The following is a 9,341-nucleotide window of genomic DNA, read 5'->3' as shown; positions in this document are numbered from 1 at the left end:
GAACCCTCTCTCCCTTCCCATGGAGCCATCTACTCCAACATTTTCCAAGCGTCCCTCACTGTGGAAAGGGTGGAGGCTATTGGGCAGAAAAGGAGAGAAGGAAAACAGGAAAATCTGGTGGGGGTGGGGAGAGCGGACCCTCCATGGCAGGCAGGTCCCATATCCAGCCCTGAGACGCACCTCTAAGGTACAAAAGAGCTCAAACTAGTTTTTTTCCCAGCCCCTACCCCCATCTCTGTGACTCTGGAAAGCTTTTATTATGATCATTAACATGGTCTTGGTTTTTCCATCACAAACATCATCCAATCCGCCTGTGAGCAGAAGGAACCACAGATGAGCGCCGCGCTTGCGCGTGCGGATGGCGCCGCCCAGCACACACTTGGCCTTCACGGAGGAGAGGCCTGTCCAGCCTCAGGGAACCTCGTGGAGCCCCCATCTAATGCCTGCATCTTGGCAGACCAATGGAATTCTCACTGTCCATTTTTATAATCCCCAGAAATTAAATTTTTTTGTCAATCACGTGTTAATTTTTTTTTTTTTTTGTAAGCAGTCTTACTCAAGCTATGGTTGAGAAAGCCAAAACCAGTGTTTCTCCCCAAGTTAAAAACCAGCGAGGTGCCCTGCAGCCTGCCAACCTTCACCCACAGAGGCTGGATGGTCACTGAGACATCTCTGGGCAGGCCGCAGTTCTAGCCTCAGACAGAAGCCCCTGGCTCCTGGCCCAGACCCCAAGAGGCTACCTCCCTGCACCTGCTCCGGCCTCTGAGGCCAGCGGCGGCCTGCTTTGGTCACCCATTCTCCCGCCAACCTTCCCAGTCCACTGTGAAGAAACATAAAACATCTAAAACACTACTGAGTCTGCAACTGGGGCACCTGGCCTGTTCTGCTCAAACCCAGGGCCCTCGAGGGACACCAGGCCTTTCCCTGGCGGGGCGGATGCTGCACCTTGGCCCATGGTGGCTCAGATCTCCGACTCCCGTCTGTAAGGCCGCTGCTCAAGGCCGCCACCACCGGCCTGAGGTCTGTCAAAGTCATGCCGGGCCTGGGGGCTGCGGCCATCCTGGTCTCCATCTGCCTCGTCCTCCTCATCACGGCTCAGGAAAGCCAGCTCGTTCTCGTAACAGAAGGAGTTGGCACTGGGCAGCAGGAATTTGTTCTCCACCAGGTCCTTGGCGCTGCAGCGGGGTGTGGAGGGCACCTCGTAGGTCTTATGGAAGTGGGAGTAGTCGATCTTGTACTGGTTCTTCTCCTCAAAGAGGACAGGCTCAAAGCGGTGGCCCCACAGGATCTCGTTGGCCAGGTAGGAGCTGCGGGCCTGCGTGGTCATGGCCGTGGCCTCCACCATGCCCTCCAGGATGACCACAATCTCGAAGTCATCCGTCTCCAAGTCCTGCCGGCTGATACCAAACAGCGGGCTGGCCTCGTCGATCTCATGCAGGATGGTAATGGGGGACACGAGGAAGATGCGGTCGAGGCCCTTGTCAAAGCCGACGTCGATGTCGATCTGGTCCAGCGGGATGTACTCGCCCTCCTCGGTGACCCGCGGCTTGATGAGCTGGGCCCGCACGTGCGCCTCCACGATGTGGCTCTTGCGCAGGTTGCCCACGCGCCACATGAGGCAGAGCTTGCCGTCGCGCAGGGCCACCACCGCGTTGTGGCTGAACAGCAGCGTCTGCGCACGCTTCTTGGGCCGAGCCATCTTGGCCATGATGGCGCCGATCATGAAGGAGTCGATGATGCAGCCCACGATGGACTGCGCCACCACCATGAACACGGCCACCGGGCACTCCTCCGTCACACAGCGCAGCCCGTAGCCGATGGTGGTCTGCGTCTCGATGGAGAAGAGGAAGGCCGCCATGAAGCCGTGCACCTGCATCACGCAGGGCGTGCGGCCACGGCCCTCGGCCGGCTCCAGGTCGCCGTGCGCCACGGCGATGACCCAAAAGATGACGCCGAACAGGAGCCAGGAGGCGAGGAAGGCCAGCGAGAAGATGAGCAGCATGTAGCGCCAGCGGATGTCCACGCAGGTGGTGAACATGTCGGCCAGGTAGCGCTGCGACTTCTCATCCATGTTGGCGAACTCGATGTTGCACTGGCCGTTCTTCTTGACGAAGCGGTTCCGGCACCGGCGCCGCGTGTGCACCTTGCCGTTGCCGAAGCCGTTGGCCCCCGACATGGTGACCAGGTGCAGCCCGTCCTCCTCTGATGACACGATACTGTAGGGGTTGGCCCTGCCGGCCGAGGTCATCCCGGGGATGGGGGGGCCGTGGCTCACCCCCAGGCCGGCTCCACGGTGGGCGGCTCCTGCAACAGAGAAGACAGAGGGGCTGGCGGAACAGGCCAGCCCGGCCCAGGCTTCTGTCCCCACCCGGGGCCCTCGGCCTTGGCGGGTGGCCGTCTGCGCCCTAACTCACCCCCCACTGAGCTCTCCATCTTCCCTCCTCAGCCAACCACCCACCCTCCTTCTCAGCTTGGAAAACAGACCTGGAGCCTCCCAGGAGCTCTGGCCAAAAGCCTTGGCTTCATCCTCAGCCCATCTGAGTGCCCCCTACCAAAGGCTCCGCTTCCAAAGTGTATTAACAATCCTACCTCTTCTCCCACCACCGTGGCCTGAGTCCCCATCATCACGTACCCAGACCAGCACGGCGGCCGCCTCACCAGCCTTTGTGCTCCGGCCCCCACCCCAGTCCAGAGGCAGTGGGGGAGCCTGGCTGTCCTCTGCTCAAAGCCGGTCTCTGCTGGCACCTGCGAGGCCTGCGTGAATGGAGTCTGGGGCCCCTCAGCTCTCAGGTACAGGCTCCTCGCTCACTCGCTGCTGCTCACAGCCTGTGCATTGCTCCTCAGGATGGTCCCTTACACTCTCGGCCCAGACACCCCCTCCCGCTGCCTTACCTCTCTCAGTCCCTGGCCTCCATGCCCAGGAGCAGCTTCCTGAACCCATGGGAGACTGTAACCCCTCACACAGGTCCTCATGGTAACCCCAAAGCACTGGCCTCTGACACCGTAACAGTAGTAACAGTAACGGGAAGGACAGGCCTGGGGTTGCACTCACCCACCGATCCCACTGTGAGACCACTGGCCTCCCGAGCATGGTGAGTTTGCTGTGTGGTTCACTGCTGTCTTACCCACCGGGCCTCGAGCAGAGCCTGGCCCCAAGGATGCCCTCCTGATGCTCGAACCCTGTGCCCCACGGCACCCACTCTGAGCACCCATATACCACAGCCTCCATCCGTAACTAGGAGGGGGTCCACGGGTCAGTGCCCACAAGCGTCACTGACTGACCCCATCCCAGTGGCCTTCCCATCACTGTCTTTCTCAGCTCTAAATGACAGCATCTAGGGAACACTCAGAGCGCCACTGTCCTTGGCCCATTCAGGGGAGCCCTTGGTGGGCTTGTCGCACACACACACAAACACACACACGTACGCACACCAAGCTGTCTCAGGCATGTCCCACGGCATGACACCTGTAGCCGGACACACTGCTTCAGGCCCATATACCCCACGTTCAGCCCCCAGATGGGCTGGCAGCGGCCCCTCCCCCAGGGCCTCGCTGGCTCCAGGCTGGCCTGTTGGTGCCAGGCCGAGGCACCTGTAGGCCAGAGGCCATGGTGCCGCCTGGACCTGTGGGCACTGAGGCCATCTAGCCCTTAGCGTCAGGGCTGCAGGTGCTCAGGCCCTCAGCCTGGCTCAGCAGGGCTGAGCTGGAAGGAGGGGGAGAACCCTGGCCGGCTGGCCTGGCCAGGACGCTGAGTCGGGCATACTCTTCTCCACCACTGGGGACCCCATCCACCCCAAATCCCCACCTGATCACACCGGGAGGCCAGTGTTAGACAAGGCTGGGAGCCCTCAAGTGCCCAGAAGACAATGAGGCCCCAGATAAGAAGGTCCCAGGGCTGCTGGTCCAGAAGCAGAGGCAGGTGGCCGAGCACCCACCAGAAACCCAGAAACTGGAAGCGACACAGCCAGAGGGAGGCAACACTGGGATTTAGCCCCTGTCTGTGTGGCCAGGTACAGCTAGGGCCTCGGAGGGAGCACAACATCTGACCTCTGCTTCGAACACCTGGGAGACAGGTGAGGGAGAAGTCCACATGAGCAGCCAGGCTGCACATCCCTCCTAGGGTCTGTCTCCGTTACCAGATGCTTCTGAATCCCCAGAGCAGGCTCGTATGTAACACTCACAGCCCTTACTGCCCACTCCTCAAACTGCAGAGAAAGCAGGCCAGACACATTAGCAAATGGTCTTAGATTATCCTTGCAAAACCCCAAGAAGGTGGCTGCCATCATTGCTCTACCATGAATGGAGATTCAGAGAGGTTAAGTGACTTCCCCAAAGCCACACAGCCTATAAGCAGGAGAACGGAAATTTGAACCAGTCTAGCTAATGCGAGGTCTCCTGCCGTGGGCACATCAGGCTCTGCGGAGGCCTCTTCTCACACTGCCACCACCCCCCGCAGCTACTCCAGCTGACCACCTCACCATAGGTCTGAGGAGCTGAGGCCTGGGGCTGTGATGGTGGACGCTGCTTCTGCCTGGGCCAGGAGGCAGGGAGCCGGGGGTGGTGGGGACCCCCGGTACTGCGCCGAGAAGATGGCTTGACCCCAGATTCCTGGGCCCTCCAGGTGGAGGAGGCCAGGGACCGGGTACTTAGATGCTGGCGGCAGGCCACTGGACCTCAGGGGGCAAGTTTATGTGGCCTGGATGCCTGGAGGGACGTCCAGTGGGTCATGGCTGCTCCAACTGGGGCTCTGAGCAGCTCGAGTCCTGCAAGGGAGAGAATCAGAAGAATCAAAGGCCAGAGAGCCCAGCCTGGCGCTCTGCTCCCATCAGCTAGGGATCCCCACACCTGGCCAGCTCCCAGGCCGGGATGGGAACTGCAGTGACTCCTGGTGTTTCTCCCTGGGCTGGGCACCTGGGACCCACCCAGACTGTGTCACGCAAGTTTGGGAAACCCCTCTTCTGTTGATGTTCCCCCTCAAACCACACAGAAAATCAACAGGTTCACGTTCACACTTACTCCCTTGTTTCTCAGCTAGCAACTGAGACTATGAGCAGTCACCCAGAAACTAAGGTTTAGAGACAGAGTTGGAGCTCCAGGTTTTGGTCCAGTCCTCAGGTTTCCATGGTCCCGTCCTGCCATGTGTGTATATGTATGCATGTACGTGTGTGCGTGTATGTGTGCATGTGATGCTAGGGGTGTGGGGAGTCCCTCCCAGGCTCTTGGTGAATGCAGCTCCACAAAGAAATATCCAGAAGAGGACCCATGAGTAAAAACCCCAGCACCACAAACTTGACAATCATCCCAAGGACACTCCACATAGGCAAACACAGGTGTGGCAAGAAGGTCATGCAGCCTTGAGATCTTTAAAGACTCGATTTAAGAAATGTGGGACAACGTCCCCAACCAGGGATATGTAGGCCGGTTGCCTACACTCTTGCTCAGTGGATGCATACAGTTAGATCAGAAAAGAAATGTTATTAGATTTGTTTTGCTACAAGAGGCCTCAGCAAGTAAGGAGACCAGCTCCCCATTTCATAGATTCGAGAACTGAGGCTGAGACCTGTCCCAGGTCACAAAGCAGTTCGTGGGCTTGGATGAGACAGTAAAGGCAAGGGTTAGGATCACTGTTGGTAGACGCCCAGGTCGGCCAGTGGGGACCCGAGGCGTTGTCTGGAGGGAAGCGGGAGAGAGGCCCCTGGGTGAGCTACCTGAGCTAGACGAGGTGACTTCGACACTGAAGGTGGGTAGCGAGGCAAGTCCAGCAGGCAGAGAAGGGGACGGTGCAGTGCGCAGACCCAGACTCCTCCGGGAGATGGAGAAGCTGTCCCCAGCCCTGCTGTCTCTTGAGCCCACTTCTCTGCTGGCCACAGCTCTGTGGACACAGACAGACTCCCAGCCACTGGGGCGTTTGGAGCTCAACAGGACCTGGGCTGGGAGCTTTTAGAGAGGCAGCAACCACATGACCCAAAGGGGGGGGCCCAGAAGTCACCGGAAGGTGCCTCCGGATGGAGCAGGACACCCCATGGCCTGTCCCCTGAGGCTCTGGGCACCTCAGGTTTCGGCAACATCCGGCAGAGAAAGAGGGCAAGGCAGGGGCCCCAGTCTCAGATGTCAAGAAAGCACTAGCTACAAGAGCGGGAGGAGGTGAAGCTCCCCCCCACCCCAGGCCTTTCCGCTGGCCGGAGCGCTTCGGAGGCAGGAGCGCACTGACCAGTGCCCGCTGTGCGCTCTCTGCGTGCCTGGCCCAGTTCAAGGAGCCCCAGTGACCTCACTTAATCCCTGCAACAACCTTATGACTATTATCCCCATTTTCCAGATGAAGAAACTGAAGCTCAGACTGAGTCACTTGCCCAGGGTCACATGGCTCCTAAGCAGCAAGTTCCCAGTCTAGAAGGTGGGAGAGAAACCAACCCCCGTCGCCCCCAGGCCCCAGGGTCAGACCGCAAGCCTGACACTGAGTTCCCGTCTCAGTCCTTCAGGCCCCGAACCGTGTGCCAGTAAGACAGACAGCCCGAATCTCGGCACTGAAAGCAGAGGTGAGCCCCTCATGGGCACCCCTGACCCAGGGCCATGCTTGGAACGTCCGGGGATGGGGCACTCACTACCTTGTGATCAAAGCCTACGATGGGAAAAAAAACTCCTCGGAGACCCCGTGGTTCCAGGACAGCCAGCGCGTGTCCTGCGGGCAGCTGCCACCACCTCCCCCGTGTTCCAGGACAGCCTCTGCAACTCTCCTACTCTAGGAACCGCTGACATCTTTAGCGAGAGAGCTTGATGAATCCAATCTGCAAGTTGCAGGCAAGGAGACTGAGGGTCTGAGCAGGGCTCTGGGACTCTGTCACACCGGAAGTGAGAGCTAGGGCCAGGCGGGGGCAGGGAATGCACAGCCAGGGCCTAGTGCCTGCTGGGGTGGCGGGCGGTGCCAGGGAGCGAGGGGGGTACCCAGGGGTCCTAGAGGAGGCCGAGGATGGCGTGGAGGGGAGCCGGAGGGCTGGGAGCACTGTTTCCATTCTCACACTGGGGAAGAAGACGACCATCTCCTTGGCCCTTTCCAGGCCAGATTCCCTTCCCCTCCCCAGAGCACAGACCGCCTTTGCCTGCAGTGCACACCACGGCCTACACACATTCAGAGTCTACACAGTGCAGGTTTTCTGGGCCAAACCCATGCTGGGTGCAAGGAGAGAAAGAGCCAGACTAGTAGGACAGTGGAGATGGTCACTGCTCCCCCTGCACCCCGGGCCCTCACCACCTCAGGGCCTGCCTGCTCCATTTCCAACCACTGATACTAGGCTTTTAGCCCGAAAGCTCTCTCTGGCTGCAGGCCCACTCTCGGCTCCCCCATCAGAAGGGCTAGGGAACAAGTGCTCCCAGAGCAGGCTTCCCGGAGAGGGCAGCTCCCTGCCCCCGACAAGCGTACTCTGGGTGCCTGGTCTACACTGACTCCCCAGACCCAAGCCTCCTCTCCCAGAAGTCCCCCAGCACCACTGGCCAGTGGGGCTCCTCCTCTTCTCCCAAACCTCTTCCCTCCTCCTGTTCCCCTCCTCCTCCCCCTCATGTTCCCCCTCCTCCTCCTCCCCCTCCTCTCCCCTCCCCCTCCTCCTCCTTTTTTCCTTCGCCCTCCTCCCCTCCCCTTCCTCCTGCCCCTTCTCATCCTTATTCTCCCCCTTTCTCCTGCTCCTCCTACCTCCTTCTCCCCCTCCCCCTTCTCCTGTCCCTCCTCCTAGGGTCATCTGGCAACCTGATCACTTCCCCAGTTGTCTGAGCAGGAAGCCTGGTCTCCTCTCTCCTCCAGCCTCCATACCCACTCCCTCAGCAGGTCCTGTGTGGTTTGACTCCTGATTTCTCAAAGCTGTCCGCCATCTAATCACCTACATCCTCCCTCCAGTCCAGGCCACTCCTGTCTGGACACACCAGCAGGCCTCTAATGGCTTATGCTGTGGTGCCCCTCTGCCCCACGTTCTCCGACCCCCAGATCACAGCTAAAGGGAATCTTAAGACTCCTCCCATCTGTCAGGGGTCAGCGGAACCGCAGAACCTTTTCGGATCCTCCGGCCCCAGGTTCTTCCTGTTACGGCCGGAAGCCACCCTCTACCTGGTGTGAGAGTTGCCCTGGCCCAGGCCACATGGCTGGCCAACCTCAGAGGCCCAGAGAGGCTGGAGCAGGCCTGGCTCAGAGGAAACACTCACCAACCAGATGAAGGGAGGAGGAAATGCACAGCAGAGAAGCAGATGGATGAGGAACACGATGGACCGTTGTATGAGGTGAAAGACAGGTGCACAGGTGGGCGGTCAGGGACATGATGAATACACGGGACTGATGGGTGGATGGGCGGTTGGGTGGTAGCCAGGAAGATGGACGGGTTCGGCGGACAGAAAATAATTCAATGACTTGGGTGGATGGCTTAGTGGCTGGATGAAGAGATGGACGGGTGGGCGGGCAAGCAGATGAGCAGACAGATGGACGGCCAGATGGATGGGTGGTGGATGGAAGGACACAGTGGTATTTGGGTGCACGGATGAGTGGCTGGGATGGTGGGTGACTGGCCGGGAAATGGGTGAATACGTGGAAGGAAAGACGGCTGGATGCGCTGGGTAGGTGAGTGCACAGGTGGGTGGATGGCAGATGGATAGGGGGTGCGTGGAGCTAGGCTGACAGCGGGTTAAGGAGAGGCTGGAGGGGAGAGGGACAGGTAAGTAGACAGATGAGTGTCTGATGGATGGATGGATAGATGGATCGAAGCCCATCGGTGACCTCCATTTACCTCTTGATTCCTATCTTCTAAGTAACGGTGCTGAGCAGGCAAGTGGCTGTCTTCAAGGCTGTGTCAGCAGCAGCTGCCATTTCCCAGGCCCCAGCTGGAGAGGAATCGGTAGCTACAAGACCCTAAAGTTAACAGAGCAAAGCCAAATTACTATGGATGGTGCTGCTCTCCTCACAATGGCTCCAAAGTCTGAGATTTCCACCTAAACCCACATTTCTGCTGCTTCCCTCGGGGTTCCGTGGGAGGTGGGAGAGGCCTCCGGCCCACACCTCTGACACCCACAACTTCGCAGCTTGCGAGTCTGTCTATGAAACCGTTCCGAACCAGCGGAGGGCAGAACAGGATGGGTCTCGGGGGAAAATTACAGCTGGGAATTACGGAGTGCCCACTGATTGCCAGACACTGTGGTAGGTGTCGCAGGGACATTAGCTCATGTTATCCTCACAACAACGCCACAGGGCTGGAACCATCCCTGTTCTCATTCCAGAGAGGTGGGCAGTGCAGTAATTTCCCCAAGGTCACAGAGGAACTCAGGTCCCTAACCTGTGCTCCTAGCCACCACCTGCAGAGCCTTCCCAG

At 59.2% G+C, this 9,341-nt stretch overlaps 1 protein-coding gene across 1 annotated transcript; it reads right to left on the bottom strand.

Moving 5' to 3' along the window:
- Positions 1-549: 549 nt before the first annotated feature.
- On the bottom strand, positions 550-8,926 carry LOC111139242 (ATP-sensitive inward rectifier potassium channel 12). The gene is made up of 2 exons (XM_022491457.1): positions 8,763-8,926; positions 550-2,304 (listed from the first exon to the last, which is right to left on the bottom strand). The coding sequence occupies exon 2, from the start codon at positions 2,246-2,248 to the stop codon at positions 962-964; it is 1,287 nt and encodes a 428-aa protein (XP_022347165.1). The 5' UTR covers positions 2,249-2,304; positions 8,763-8,926; the 3' UTR covers positions 550-961.
- Positions 8,927-9,341: the final 415 nt, after the last annotated feature.

This window comes from Enhydra lutris, unplaced genomic scaffold (genome assembly GCF_002288905.1).
Source record: "Enhydra lutris kenyoni isolate GAN:26980312 unplaced genomic scaffold, ASM228890v2 scaffoldscaffold97, whole genome shotgun sequence".
NCBI classification, from domain to species: domain Eukaryota; kingdom Metazoa; phylum Chordata; class Mammalia; order Carnivora; family Mustelidae; genus Enhydra; species Enhydra lutris.
The sequence above is the reverse complement of the archived record's forward strand: the minus strand, read 5'-3'. Positions and strand labels throughout refer to the sequence as shown.

Bases quoted from the DNA above. Each gene is read 5' to 3' on its own strand.
- LOC111139242 (XM_022491457.1), bottom strand. From the start codon at position 2,248: ATGACCTCGGCCGGCAGGGCCAACCCCTACAGTATCGTGTCATCAGAG.